The sequence below is a fragment of the Canis lupus genome, chromosome 9 (genome assembly GCF_048164855.1).
Source record: "Canis lupus baileyi chromosome 9, mCanLup2.hap1, whole genome shotgun sequence".
Taxonomy (NCBI): Eukaryota; Metazoa; Chordata; class Mammalia; order Carnivora; family Canidae; genus Canis; species Canis lupus.
In genome coordinates, this window is record NC_132846.1 from 66,589,739 (window position 1) to 66,605,549 (window position 15,811).

The window sequence follows — 15,811 nt, forward strand, 5'->3', positions numbered from 1 at the left end:
TCCACCAACTATAACCATCGTGTGTGTGTGTGTTGATAAAAGCATCACCTGAACTTTGTGGTTACGGGCACACCTCATTTTACTGCACTTTATACATAATGCAGGATTTTTTGTCACAAAGGTCTATTTGCTACGGTAATCAGTGATCTTTGATGCTGCTATAATTTTAGGCAGTGTCACAAACCACGCCCATAAAGGGTAGTGAACTTAACTAATAAATTGCGTCCTGGGGCTCCACCAATGGGCCATTGTCCTCTTTCTGTCTCTCTTTGCACCTCCGTATTCCCTGAGACACAACAATATTGAAATTAGGCCAATTAATAACCCTACAGTGGCCTCTTAAGTATTCAAATGAGAGGAAGGATTGCACATCTCTCCCTTTATATCAAAAGCTAAAAATGATTAAATTTAGTGAAGGAAAAGTGGGAAGCCAAGAAAGGCCAAAAGCTCTGCCTCTTGCACCAGGTTACCCCATATGTGAACGCAAAGGAAAAGTTGAAGGAAAAAATGCTACTCCAGTGAATACACAAGGATAAAGCAAAACAGCCTGATTGCTCTTGGGGAGAAAGTGTTAGTGTAGAGAGAGGACCAACCAACCACATTACCTTATACTAAAACCTAATCCAGAGCAAAGCCTTAACTCTTCAATTCTATGAAGATTGAGAGAGGTGAAGAAGCTGCAGAAGAAAAGTTCAGAGCTGGTAGAGGTTGGTCAGGAGCTTTAAGGAAAGACAATGTCTCCATAACATAAAGTACAAATCAAAGCAGCCAGCTATCCAGAAGACCTAGCTAAGATAAAGGTGGCTACGCTAAATATTTTCAATGTAGATGAAACAGCCTTCTGTTGGAAGAAGATACCTTCTAGGACTATGATAGCTAGAGAGAAGTCAATCTCTGGCTTCCAAGGACGGGCTGACTTGTCAGGAGCTAATGCTCCAGTGACTTTAAGAGGAAGCCAATACTCGTTTTCATTCCAAAATCGTAGGGCACCGAAGAATTATGCTAGAGACGCCTAGGTGGCTCAGGTCATGATCCTGGGGTGTTGGGATTGAGCTCTGCATGGGGCTCCAGGCTCAGCGTGGAGTCTGCTTATCCCTCTGCCCCTCCCCATGCTCACTCGCTCTCTTTCAAATAAATAATAAAATCTTTTTTAAAAAAGAATTACACTGTCTGCTCTATAAATGGAACAACTAAGCCTGAGTGGCAGCACATCTGTTTACAGCATGGTTTGCTAAATATTTTAAGCCCCTGTTGAGACCTACTGTTCAGAAAAGCACAATTCCTGCTCATTGACAATGTACCTGGTCACCCAAGAATTCGGATGGAGATCTGCACTCAGATGAATGTTACTCTCGTGCCTGCTACCGTATCTCTTCTGCAGCCCGTGTATCAAGAAGTCATTTCGACTTTCAAATCTTAAGAAACATTTCAAAAAGGTGTAGCTGCCTTATACCTCTGATGGATCTGGACAAAGTCAATTGAAAACCTAAAAAGGATTCACCATTCTAGATGCCATGAAAAACATCCGTGACTCACGAGAAGAGGTCAAAAGACCAACATTAATAGGAGTTTGGAAGAAGTTCATTCTAACCCCCATGGATGACTGAGGGGTTCAAGACTTCAGGAGAGGAAGAAACTGCAGATGGGGGTGGAAACAGCAAGGAGCATGAAGATGGGACTGAATTGCTTCAGTCTCACAACAAAACTTGAACAAATGTGTCGCTTCTTATGGATGAGCTAAGAAAGTGAGTCTCTTCAGATGGAATCTACTGGTAAAGATTGTTGAAATGACAACAAAAGGTCTAGTATTTCATAAACTTAGTTGATAGAGCAGCAGCAGGGTTTGAGAGGATTGACTCCAATTTTGAAAGAAGTTCTACTGTGGGCAAAACACTATATCAAACGGCATCACATGGTAGAGAAATCATTCTTGAAGTGTCCATTGAGCTGCAAACTTAATTGTCTTATTTTAAGATATCGCCCCAGCCTCCCCAGCCTTCAGCACCCACCATCCTGATCAGTCAACAGCCATCAACATTGAGGCAAGACCCTTGCTGAGAGCTCAAATGATAGCATTTTTTTTAGCAATAAAGTATTATTTAATTATGGCATGGACATTAGTTTTTTAGACATACTCCTACAGAACACTTAACTACAGTATAAGGCAAACATAATTTTTATATGCACTTGAAAACCAAAAAATTCATTGCACTAGCTTTGTTGCAATATTCACTTTATTGTGGTGGTCTGGAAACCAAAATTCTCCAAGGTATGCCTGTATATGAAAGCTGACTTTGAAAAAAGAAGGGAGTAATAGTAAAAGAAAGGTACATTACTTGTTGATATAATAGAATCTCATTTTTTCACCTACCAATATGATAGATGTAAAATTTGTTCGAAGCCATCCACTTAAAAAACTATGGTGCTAGCTCTTTTAGCTGTTACTAGGAGTATAAACAAGAATGAAACAAGGTGAAATATTTTCTAGTAACGCATACAGTTGAAGAGCTTTCAGAATACTTACCTGCTGAGCCGCATATCAACAAGGACAAACTAAAAATCAAAAGGAGGCATCCAGTGAATTCTAGAGAATTTGAACTAACAAGTTATTTGAAAGAATGTCAAAGAATACCCACTCCATCAAGCTTTGCACAGGTCCTGCATGAATATTTTTACATCTTGTTGATAATTTTAAAAATAGAATGTTGCTATGAGCAAGCTGTTCCCAGATTGAATGCAAAATTTCAAAGTGTTAATTATTTTACCAAAACAAGTTTTATGAGACCTGTATAAAAAAGAAGGCGGGGGGTGCCAGGGAGGCTCAGTCAGTTAAGCATCCAACTCTTGATTTTGGCTCAAGTCTCAGGGTTGTGATCCAGCCCAGCATCAGGCTCTGTACTGGATCCTCTGTGGATCCTGCCTAAGATTCTCTCTCCCTCTCATCCACCATTAGTTAATGAACTAATAATAAATTAATAACCAATTAATTGAAAACAGGTGGAGACAAAAAAAAGGCATGAAAGTCTCCCATTTACAGAAATGGGCCTTACCGTTGCAGGAAAAAGAAAGGCAAGTTCGCCTTTGGACACCCCTTCAGCAAAGGCTGTCATGTATTTCTTATTTAATCCTAATAGCCCTGTGAGGCTGGTGATTTCACTCCTGTTTTACAGCCGATTTATCCCAACCTCCCACAAATGGAATTCAAGGCCAGATCTGCTGAACGCCCAGAGCCTCCAAGCTGGCTGGAACTCCCGGGACACATTTTTTTTTTTTTTTTGAGGCAATCAGTTAAAGAAAAAAAAATTTTTTTTAATTGGTATATGTGTTAAACATTTACATTTAACAAGTTATTGTTCAGAGCACGAAGTATTTCAATAGAACCTGACTATTCCGAGCCACGGGCAGGAGGATGTCCACCAGGACGCTTGTGGTCCGGTGATAGGACAAACTGAACGTCATCTTTTAATGTGTCGGCTTAGCTGAGCACCTGCGTGTATAATCTCATCTGGAAAGGTCAAAAGCCTAAATCCCAGCCCGTCGAGAATGGGGTGACCCCTGCGCCCGCGGGGTCGCAGCCACAGGACAGGCGCGGGGAGGCGGCGCACGCCGTCCCTCGGGCATCCTGGACCCGGGATGCGCGGCCGCAGCTGCTCCCGCGGGAGGACGCTCACCCCTCGGGTCGGACACCCAGGGGCGGGCTCGGGGTCTCCTCGTTCGGCAGAGTCCTGCGGGTTTGGCGAGGGTCGGACTAAAGCGATGAAAGGGGGTGGGGGTCACGTGGCCCCGTCGCCGGGCCCCAAGAGGCTCGGAAGGAGGACTCGCCGCGCGGGAGAGCAGCGGGCTGGGAGCCAAGCCCGTGGGGAGCGGGGCGGGGAGACCCCCCAAGCGGGAAACCGGAGGCCCCGCCCCGCGCCGAGGCCCCGCCCCCGGAGGCCCCGCCCCGCGCCTAGACCCCGCCCCCAGAGGCCCCGCCCCGCGCCGAGACCCCGCCCCCAGAGGCCCGGCCCCCGCGTCTAGACCACGCCCCCAGAGGCTCCGCCCCCAGAGGCCCCGCCCCGCGTCTAGACCACGCCCCTGGAGGCCCCGCCCCGCGCCTGGAGCCCCGCTCCCGAAGGGCCCGCCCCGCGCCTGGAGCCCCGCTCCCGAAGGGCCCGCCCCGCGCCGAGGCCCCGCCCCCGGAAGGCCCGCCCCGCGCCTAGACCCCGCCCCCAGAGGGCCCGCCCCGCGTCTAGACCCCGCCCCGGAGGCCCGGCCCCGCCCCCGGAGTCCCCGCCCCGCGCCTGGAGCCCCGCTCCCGAAGGGCCCGCCCCGCGCCGAGGCCCCGCCCCCGGAAGGCCCGCCCCGCGCCTAGACCCCGCCCCCAGAGGCCCCCGCCCCGCGTCTAGACCCCCGCCCCCAGAGGCCCGGCCCCCGCGTCTAGACCACGCCCCCAGAGGCTCCGCCCCCAGAGGCCCCGCCCCGCGTCTAGACCCCGCCCCTGGAGGCCCCGCCCCGCGCCTGGAGCCCCGCTCCCGAAGGGCCCGCCCCGCGCCGAGGCCCCGCCCCCGGAAGGCCCGCCCCGCGCCTAGACCCCGCCCCCAGAGGGCCCGCCCCGCGTCTAGACCCCGCCCCGGAGGCCCGGCCCCGCCCCCGGAGTCCCCGCCCCGCGCCTGGAGCCCCGCTCCCGAAGGGCCCGCCCCGCGCCAAGGCCCCGCCCCCGGAGGGCCCGCCCCGCGCTGAGGCCCCGCTCCCGGAGGGCCCGCCCCCGCCCTGCCTCCTTGGCAACCAGACGGACGCTTCCTCCTTAGCAACCAGTGGGGCTCCCGCCATGGCTGAGGAGGAGGAAGTTACTGCAGCCACCGAGAAAGTTATCCGCGTCCAGAGGGTGTTTGTAAACCACCTGGATTCATACAGCAGCGGGAACATCGGGAAGGTGAGCGGCGGCGGGTCAGAGCCGAGCCCCAGCCCGCGGCCCCAGCGCCCCGCCCCCAACACCCAGGCCCCCAGCTCCCGAGCCCCCCTCCCGCGGCCCCCAGCCCCAGCTCCTGAGCCCCTCGCCCCAGCCCCCTGCCCCAGCTCCAAGCCCCAGCCCCCCTCCTGCAGCCCCCAGCCCCAGCTCCTGAGCCCCCCGCCCCAGCTCCAAGCCCCGAGCCCCCCTCCCGCAGCCCCCAGCCCCAGCTCCTGAGCCCCCCGCCCCAGCCCCCTGCCCCAGCTCCAAGCCCCGAGCCCCCCTCCCGCAGCCCCCCGCCCGCAGCTCCCGAGCCCCCCGAACCCAGGGAGAGTCCGCGCCACAGCCTTTCCGAAAGGAGGGTCCCTCGTGTCCCGGGTACCAGTCCTCACGCAGAGCCCCAGCTGGAAGCCCAGGTGTCTGGAGATGGCCAGTCCAGCGCTGGCTCCTCCCCCGTTAATGAAAGGAAACTGAGGCTCAGAGGGAGGAAGGAACTTGCCTCAGTTCACATAGGAAGTTGGGAGCCTGACCTGGACCCAGAGCCCAGGCCTCCGGTTCTCCTTCCCCACGCACCGCATCTAGGCAGGCAACCGGCAGGTAAGTCCAGTGGTTATGTGGCCCAACCAAGCGTATTCATTCGTCCATCCCTTCAACATACAGTTTGAGGGTCTATTATGTGCCAGGCGCTGTTTGGGCCCCGAGTCCCACTAAACTCCCCACCCTTCATCTTTAGCCCTGAGAAGTGAGGATATTATTCTAGGAGGGGATCCCGAGGCCCTTCATCTTAAAATACTCAGTAATCAAAAGAAGCCATAATTTTATCACTTGCCCGCAGGACTCCTTCATCTCAACCCTACCCTCCAGAGCTACACAGAAGCGCAACCTCCCCGGGGCGGACTTCTCTGAGGCTAATGATCGCATTTTCAGACAACATAGGCTTCCTAAAATAGGATGTGGCCACAGCCTATACCACCTGTACTGGTTTCCTAGGGCTGTGATCACAAATTACCTTACGCTGGGTGGCTTAAAACAACACACTTTATTCTGTCTTGGTTCTGGAGGCCAGAAGCCTGGAGTCAAAGTGTTGGCAAAGTGTTGGTTCCTTATAAAATCTGTGAGGAAGATTCAGGTGCTTGCCGGCAATTCTCACACCTCTTGGCTTGTAGACTCATCACTCCAACCTCGGCCTCTGCCTTCCCATGGGGTTCTCCTCAAGGGTCCCTCTGGCCAAATTTCCCCCTTGTTAGGACACCAGTCATTAAATTAGAGCCCACTCTAATCCAATATGACCTCATTTTAACTTGATTACATCTGCAAAGACCCAATTTCCAAATGGGGGATGGGAATGGAGTAGGGGACCACTATTCAACCCAGTACACCATCTAAAGTTGATCAGTCCAAAAAAAAAAAATAGAGATTTAGGAAGATAACTTATATGTAAAAATAGGATATTGTATATATGGCATGCAATAACATGTATTTATACGTGATGGTGTTGTTAAAAAGGAAGCCACGAGGGCCCATGGTGGAGTCATTTGCCCTCAGGACAGCAAACCTAGACTCCACTGTAGTTTCAACCTCTCCAGGAGTGGAATTTTAACACAATCAGTCTGGAATTCCCTGGTTGGCACCCATGAGTTATCTGTCACAAGGCTCTCTCCATTCCCCAAAGGAAGATGAAGCAATCTGCGTTAGACTCCCCTCTTCCCTAAGGCAAGGTGACCTAGCTAAAACAATCCTTTCTTTTTGTGCTAATAACTCCTCACCCCACCCTCCTTCCTATAAAAACTTTCCATTTTGAGCAGCTTCTCAGAGCTCCCTAGCTTGCTAGATGGAGTGGCTGCTCAATTCATGACTTAGTAAAGGCAATTATATCTTCAAGTGTTCTCAGTGGAATTTTGTCTTTTTAACAGTATGTCCATCGTATATAATATGTATCTACTGCAAGAGACTAAAAATACATGCTCTATCTTCTACATTACTGGAAAAGTAAGGGGGGCTGAGAAAGAACCAGGAGACAAAATGAAAAAATACAGTAAAAAAAAAAAAATTATTTAAAGAGAGGAAGCATTAAAAAGACAGATGTGGTATGTAGTGATTCATGTCTTTCAAAAAGATAGATACAAATAGAATATAGGTAGGTAGATAAATAAATAGAGATGATCAAAAAATAAAAATAAATAGAGATGATCTATTCACAGGAAATGTCTCAAAATAGAGACACCTGGGTGGCTCAGTCGATTGAGCTTCCAACTCTTGGTTTCAGCTCAGCTCATGATCTCAGGATAGTGAGCTCCACACCCTACGGGGAGTCTGTTTGAAGATTCTCTCTGGGCCCCTCCCTCCATTCTCTCTCTCTCAAATAAATAAATCTTTTTTAAAAACTAAAGTAAAAAAAAAAAAGTCTCAAAATATAGACAAGACACATCACTATTACTGCCTCATACCTTCATGAACACCTGCTGAGTAGCAGGCATAGAGAACTACACAGTGGATAAGAAAGCAGGTGCTGTCTTTGATGACCTTGCCTCTCTGGAAGGAGTCACAATTTTTTGAGCAAATGCAGCATTTCTATTGTGATAGGTACTTTGAAAGAAAGAGAGAAGATTGGCTGGTGCGAGAGGGCAGCTGCTTTCAAGTCTCAGAAAGTGCTCTCCTTAAAGCTGGCCTTAACCTCAACCTTTAGATGAGGATCGAGCCAGAGGAGCCAGGGCTCAGGGCACAGCAGAGGCAGAGGTTCTGAGGTGGGAGTCGGAGGACAGGGAGGTGAGGGTGCAGGAAATCGGGGCCCCCGGCCAGCAGGCACAGTGCCCAGAGCCCACAAAACTTGGCGGCCCACAAAAATGTCTTAATATCTTTTAAAATCAGGGACGCCCTGGTGGCTCAGCGGTCAAGTGTCTGCGTTCAGCCCAGGGTGTGATCCTGGAGTCCCAGGATCGAGTCCTGCATTGGGCTCCCCGCAGCAAGCCTGCTTCTCCCTCTGCTGTGTCTCTGCCTCTCTCTGTGTCTCTCATGAATAAATAAATAAAATCTTAAAAAAGAAGAAAGAAAAATGGTTTAAAATTTTTTTCTTTTAAAATCAGGAGGAAGCAAATGAAATTTTAGAGCCAAAGATTATGGGTCTTCAGGGGCAATACAGTCATGAAATACAATTTTTATTTATTTTTAAGATTTTTATTTGTTTATTTGACAGAGAGAGAGAACACAAGTAGGGGGCCGGGGGGAGGAGCAGAGAAAGAGAGAGTGGGTGTGGAGGGCTCCCCGCTGAGCAGGGAGCCCAATGCAGGACTTGATCCCAGGATCCTAAGATCAAGACCTGAGCCGAAGGCAGATGCTTAACCAACTGAGCTACCCAGATGCCCCAAAATAAAATTTTTAGTATTTTTTTTCTTGGAGAAAAGGGCCCATGAAAGTCAGAAGGTGGCCCTGCCTAGCAGCTAACTGCTGCCCCACGTGTGATCAGAACTCCAGTGATTTCTGTTGCATAAATTAACAAAGCAGGATCCAGAATGGGGGTGAGGAGGAGGGTCAGGAGTTTGGTTTATATTCTAGCTCCAATGAAAACTATTGGATTTTTTTTTTAAAGGTTGTATTTGTTTAAGGGGGTGGGGGGACTGGGAGGAGCAAACGGAGAGGAACAAGCCGACACAGTGCAGAGCATAAGGCCCACGTGGGACTGGATCCCACGACTCTGAGATCATGACCTGAGCCGAAATCAACAGTTGGGTGCTTAGTGCTTAACGGACTGAGCCACCCAGGTCCCCCCTGGATTATTTTAAAAAGGGAGGTGTCCTGATTGAGATTAGGATGGTGGGAGGCAAGAGAATTTACCTTTTCCTTTACCCTCTTTTGAGCTCTGATTATTTTTTTACAGCATAGTATTTTTAGAACAAACCATTTTCTTTTAGTGTGTAGAGATCTTGTCCAAAAGCTTATCAATAACAGAATTTTTCGGTTATTCCTTGACTAGTTCCAAAATTTTGGATCTCTAATTCCAAAATTTTAGGGAATTGTTCTCCATAGCAAGCAACAGGGGAGTGGGGATATGGAGCATTTAAAAGAAATGGAGGCTGGGTCTCTAGTCTTCAGGCCCCCCACCCAGCTGCGCAACACCACCAGGTCCCCTGCCCCCGGTGCCTCTCCCCCACTCATCCCTGGGAGAGAATAGGGTGGCAGTTGTGGCACACATGCTGCCTTGGGGATCAGAAGGTCTAGTTGCACCCCACCCTGCCCGTGCAATCTCTGGGAAGTTCCTTACAGCCGGACATCAGTGTCTTTGGGAAGTGGGATAATAAAATTGAATATGTATGTTTGAGCAAGAAATGAAAATATATGACATACTTGGAAGAAATATATTCCCATAAGTGGTCGAACCTGATAATCTTGCATTACTAACTCAAACTGATTTTTATCGAAATAAATGAGGTGGGACTTCTGGTTTGTTTGGTTTCGGTATTTTTTTTTTCCTCCCAACATGTGATAATGCCATGATTACTTACAGATGCTTAAATTGCAAATTAAAATGAAATCATTATTTATATATAAATAATGATAAACGTGTAAGTATATATGTATATAATATATATGCACATATGTATATATGAAACTTAAACATTACAAAATCATTCCCAAGGATAACTTGTGTAAATAAGAAACAGAACTTTGCCAACCTTATTCTTTTTTTTTTTTTTTCCTTTTGAGAGAGAGAGAGATCACATTCTAGCAAGGTGAGGGGGAAGGGGCAGAGGGGGGGAGAGAGAGAGAGAATCTTAAGCAGGCTCCATGCCCAGCACAGAGGCCAGTAGTGGAAGCTCGATTGATCTCATGATCCTGAGATCATGACCTGAGCCGAAATCAGGAGTCACACACTTAACTGACTAAACCACCCAGGCGCCCCTCTTTGGTTTTGGGGTTTTGTTTTTGCTTTTTGCCAGCTTGATTCTATTTCATTAGTCATTAAGGTAGCCACTGAGGACCACATGTGGCTATTGAATCTTCCAATGTGGCAAGTCCAAAGGGAACCGTGCCTGAGCTCAGTGTGAAGTGCACACTGCATTTCAAAGACTTAGTATAAACAAAAAGGACCCTAAAGGTTCTCATTAATCATTTTTGTATCGATTACATGTTAAATTAGTAATATTTCAAATCTGTTGGGCTAAATAAAACATTATTTAAATTCATTTCACTGGTTTCTTTTTACTTCTGTTACTGTAGCTACGAGCCAATTTAATTGACCTGAGTGGATAGTATTTCCATTTCTACATTTCTATGAGATAAGACCAATATAGTGACTGCAGCCCTGCCCAGCCTGTTGCCAGAGCAGGGAATGTCCTTACCACATTCTTTTTTTTTTTTCTTTTTTTTTTTTTTAAGACTCTATCCATCTATTCATGAGAGACACAGAGAGAGAGGCAGAGACAGGCAGAGGAAGAAGCAGGCTCCATGCAGGGATCCAGATGCGGGACTCGATCCTGGGACCCTGAGATCACGACCTGAGCCAAAGGCAGACTCTCAACCACTGAGCCTCCCAGGTGCCCCCTTAACCACATTCTTTAAGCCCTCTGAGCCTGAGTTCCTCATCCATAAAAATAGAGCGTCCTAACAGTACCCACTTCACCATGTCACTGTGGTTATTGTTAATTTTAGCAAGAGAACAACGTACAACACACTGGCTCTTGCAAACCCTCAAGAGAAGTCAGTTTTTAGAATCATTTCACCGACTGCCCTCACTTTAAGTTGTTCTTAGCATTTTCTTAGTCACTGTGTGTTTTCTTGCAGTTTCTGTCTAACTGTGTAGTTGGGGCTTCTCTCGAAGAAATTACAGAGGAGGAGGAGGAAGAAGATGAAAATAAGTCAACCATGCCTGAAGCCTCATCAGCCAAACTGAAGGAAGGCATGTTCCAGATCGTGGGCACGCTCTCCAAGCTCGAAAGCGTTCGGCCCGACTTTGCCCTGGAGACATACGATGTAAGTCCTGGTGGCTTTTGCTAAGAGGAGACCCAAGGGCAGAGTCACCTGGGCTCCTACACCTTCACACTATGCTCTTATTCTTTGCTTCTCCTTCTCTCTTCCACAAACATGGGGGTGGGAGTGGGTGAGGGACAGGTGGAGACAGGTGTTTCTCCTCTGACGGAGGACCACCATCGTCTCTACTTTAAATGTTTGTCTTGCCTGGAGCAAAGAATTTAAATTAGATATTCTTGGAAGGGATGGATCTAATCTGGACTTTTAGACTCATAAAATTTCTAATCTTAGGGCGCTGGGGTGGCTCAGTCTGTTAAGCATCAGATTCTTAATTTCGGCTCAGGTCATGATCTCAGGGTTGTGAGATTGAGACCTGTGTCAGGCTCTGTGCTGCACACAGCACAGAGCCTGCTTAAGATTTTCTCTCTCCCTCTACTTCTTCCCAAAATTTCCAAACTGTGTTTAAAATGCATCTGACCCCTGGGACGCCTGGCGGCTCAGTGGTTGAGCATCTGCCTTCAGCCCTGGGCATGATCCTGGGGTCCCGGGATCGAGTCCCACATCAGGCTCCCAGCATGGAGCTTGCTTCTCCCTCTGCCTGTATCTCTGCCTCTCTCTCTCTCTCTGTGTGTGTGTCTCTTATGAATAAATAAATAAAGTCTTTAAAAAATAAAATAAAATGTATATGATTCTACATTACCCAACTACCCTGGGTCCAGTGGGTACTTTCTGTGAAAGAAAAACCTCCTTTGGTAATAAACCACTCAATAGTAATAGATATTGCTGGCTTATTGAGCAACAGTGCTACTGTCGTTGAAAACCTACCTCTGTGCTCTGGAGGTGAAATATTACATGAAGACAGAATTTGGGGATAAAGAGGAACAATAGTTTTATTACTTTGCCAGGCAAAGGAGGCTGCAACAGGCTAATGCCTTCAAAACTGCAGACCCAGTTTAAAAACGGGCAGAAGATGTGAACCGACATTTTTCCAAAGAAGACATCCAGATGGCTAACAGGCACATGAAAAGATGCTCAACATCGCTCATCATGAGGGCGATACAAGTCAAAACCACAATAAGATACCTCCGATATGTCAGAATGACTAAAATCCACAGCGCAGGAAATACCAGATGTTGGTGAGGATGCAGAGAAGGGGGAACCCTCATGCACTGTTAGTGGGGATGCAAAGAGGTGCAGCCACTCTGGAAAACACTACGGAGTTTGCTCAAAAAGTTAAAAATAGAATTACTCTACAAGCCAGCAAGTGCACTACTAGGCATTTACCCATAGGATGCAAAAAATACAGATTCCAAGAGATATATGCATCCAGTGTTCATAGCAGCATTATCTACGAGAGCCAAATTATGGAGAGGGCCCAAATGTCCATGGACAGGTGAATGCATAAAGAAGATGTGGTATATAAATACACTGGAATATTACTCAGCCATCCAAAGGAACGAAATCTTGCCATTTACAACAACGTGGTTGGAGCTAGAGAGTATCATGCTAAGCGAAATAAGTCTGTCAGAGAAAAACAAATACCATATGAGCTCACTCACATGTGGAATTTAAGAAACAAAACAGATGAACCCAGGGGAGGGGGGTTGGAGAAAGAGAAGCAAACCAGAAAACAGACTGTTAACTATAGAAGAGAAACTGAGGGTTGCTGGAGGGGAGGTGGGTGGAGGGATGGGGCAACTGGGTGATGGGCGTTAAGGGGAGGCACTTGCCATGATGTGCACTGGGTGTCACATGTAAGTGAAGAATCAAGAAATCCTGCACCTGAAACTAATTTTACAGTGTATGTCAACCAACTGGAGTTTAAATAAAAACTTGAAAAAATGGAAAAAACCCTGCAGACCCACTGGGGGCAAAAGGCTGAGAGGTTTTACAGGAAAACAGCGCATGTGAAGGGTCGGGTCGGGGCTGCCAGCCTGCCTCCTCCCGTCAAGGTGGTCTCCTGACAGCGCTGGCGCCAGTCTCGGTGCTAAGTACACGTTGAGGTCAACAGGACGTCAATATCGATACCGATACCAAGTTCCTGGAACAAAGGATTCTATAGAAAAGCAAATAAAGGGGGGGAGGGAGGCTGCAAGAATGAAGAAGAGAAAAATGTTCAGTCTAAAGCCAAGCCTTAAAAAAAAAAAAAAAAAAAAAAAAGGTCACCTGGTGGCTCAGTGGCTGAGCACCTGCCTTCAGTCCAGGGCGTGACCCTGGAGTCCCGGGATCGAGTCCCACGTCGGGCTCCCTGCATGGAGCCTGCTTCTCCCTCTGCCTGTGTCTCTGCCTCTCTCTCTCTCTGTGTCTCCCATGAATAAATAAATAAATAAAATCTTGAAAAAAAAAAAAAGCCAAGTCTTGCTGAAGCACTAGTATGTCCATCTAAATTTCGACCCATCTTTACATTTCTCCAGTGGTTTCACTGCTTCCCCGTGACAGATGCAACGCAATCATCCTCATGAGACATTTAGACATCCCTGAGAGGATGAGAAGAGACACCTCTCATCACCCTGCCTGCCGCTCTTCAGACCCTACCGTCTGGCTTTGCACGCACCGCATCCTGCAACAGCCTGTCCTCTTCCAACCCCACCCCGGGCCTATTCATCGAGATTGCACGCAGGATGTCACCTCCTCCAGGAAGCCCTCAGTGTTTCCCATTTCTTCCCCACGCCTCGTTTGGCCTCCAAGCTCTTTTCTTGTACTCCCATAGCAGCTTTACTCGCCTACATCATCACACATGTCACCCTTCATGGTTGACATGGTTATTGTCTATTGGGGTCACACAGAGTATAACCATCAGCCCTTTGAGAATAGCATTTGGCCTCCCTGCTGGCTACAGGCCTCTTCCTCTGCACCCCCGCCCCCAGCCCTTGCCACCACTGCACCCTTGCCAGGCTCACTCCTGCACTCCCTGGTCATTTGTCAGCCCAATGCCATCAGGCTCTGTCCCTACCACATCACAGGAAAGGCCCTGGCCAGTGTCACCAGTGAGCTCCTAATTCCCAAAGTCCTGTCTTCCCTGGCTTCCAGGAGAAAGTCTCCTTCCCCTTTCTGCTGCCTTCACACCCTGACTTCCCTTGTGCATCTGAGGCTGCTTTTTAAAAAAAAAAAAAGAAAAAGATTTTATTTATTCATGAGAGATGCAGAGAAAGAGGCAGAGACCCAGGCAGAGGGAGAAGCAGGCTCCCTGCAGGGAGTCCAGTGCGGGACTCGATCCCAGGACCCTGGGATCACACCCTTAGTCAAAGGCGTACGCTCAACCACTGAGCCACCCAGGCATCCCTGGAGGCCCCCTTTAAATTCAGTTTTCCCCACAGCACTCTCCTTTCTCCTAATGGACATCCCTCCTAAATCTTGTCCAGTCCTATGGCTTCAGCGCCCCTATAGGAGGCAATGCCATTCAAATCTGTTGCCAGCCCTGTTGACCTCCAAACCCAGCTGCCCTCTGGCGCCCTCCCCCAGGAGTCCTGCCGGCATTTCTGAATCAGCGTACCCCAAATCAAATTTATTATACTCCTCTGCAAGACCACTCTGTCTTTTAGCCTCCTTGTTTTTATTTAGTTTTTTAAAAAGATTTTATTTATTTATTTATTTGAGAGCATGAAAAACAGCATGAGCAGGGGCTAGGGACAGAAGGAGAAGCAGACTCCCCACTGGGCAGGGAGCCCAATGCAGGACTCGATCCCAGGACCTCAGGATCATGACCTGAGCCGAAGGCAGACGCTTAATCGACTGAGCCATGCGGGTGCCTTCCTCCTCATTTTTATTCAAGACCTTGTTCTCTTTAACAGTTTGGGCTGTTTGGGGTTGCAAATCCTAGGGGGAAAAGGCAACATAAACTGGCTTAGTAAATAAGGAAATTCTTCAGTTTATGTGGCTGGTGGTCTAAAGAAAGATACAGCTTCAGGGCTGGCATGATCCAGGGGCAGCTGCTGCTTTTCCTACCCCATCCTGGGCTCTGCCTTCCTCTAAGGGTGACTTCATTCGCAGCCTGGCAGCAAGGCTGCAGCAGTCCGGAGCCTTACAATCACAAACACCAACACTTGCAGCCCCCAGACTGTGGGACGTGGATTTCCGTTATTTAAGCCACTCCGTTTGTGACACTAAGTGACAGCAGCCCTCAGGAGTGAGTACAGCTAGATGCAAAAGGCCTTAGGGAACCTGGCTGTCTGCAGCAGTGGGTTTAGCAGGGATGCATTAACCCTGCCAGGGTGGTCCTCTCTTTATATGGAAAGGCATTCACTTTGCTTTTGTTCTCTAACCAAGGTATGTGGTGAGAGACCGCGTCTGATCTGAAATGTTCTGCTTTAAAGCAACCGGTCAAAGAACTGTGGGGGCATCTCTGATCCTCCCGGTAACTGAAGTAATAGCAAATGCAAATCCTGATTTGGAAATGCAGGATCCTCTCACGGTTCTGGTAATACGTGCCCATGGTGCAGGAGTCCTAGGGACCGTGCTGGCATCCACGTAGGAAGGAGTGACTACTCAAAACACAAATGATCACCAAAGTTACTTTTGCCTAATGTAAGAACTTTATATTTTTACCCATTAAAAGTTTCCATATTTTTAAAATATTCCCCACTGTCAACTGTCATAAGGCACCTTACCTCTACTAAGAGGGACGGATTAATTCCATCTTGAGGACTGTGCAACAATCCACATTAATCACTCATCAGCACTTCCGAATGATTCATGACACATAACTAATCTTGCCTAGAGTTGGAGTTAGTTTCAAATGCCTCACACATTTTCTTCCAGTGTGTTGTAATCCTTCCCTTCGGAATTGGAGCTTCAACAGCCCGCAGAAATAGTACCTAAGATCATCGTGCATTTTTTTTTAATCATCTGTTCCCAGCTATTTTCATAGACTTATTTGTTACTTGGAAACTACATACAGCAGAGAGCCAACATTTCATTTTA

The 15,811-nt window shown here is 48.1% G+C and overlaps 1 protein-coding gene across 4 annotated transcripts in view; it reads left to right on the forward strand.

The window, feature by feature from the left end:
* The first annotated feature begins 4,755 nt into the window (after window positions 1–4,755).
* Window positions 4,756–15,811, forward strand: part of AK7 (adenylate kinase 7) — a 75,973-nt gene continuing 64,917 nt past the window's right edge. For 2 of the 4 annotated variants that reach the window (XM_072839859.1, XM_072839860.1), the window contains exons 1-2: window positions 4,756–4,912; window positions 10,706–10,894. In XM_072839859.1, coding sequence (XP_072695960.1) covers window positions 4,808–4,912; window positions 10,706–10,894 — 294 coding nt within the window. In that variant the 5' untranslated portion in view covers window positions 4,756–4,807. Of the gene's footprint in view, window positions 4,913–5,508; window positions 5,525–10,300; window positions 10,459–10,705; window positions 10,895–15,811 lie in introns of those variants that run through there. The other 2 variants (XM_072839861.1, XM_072839862.1) reach the window with 2 other exon arrangements.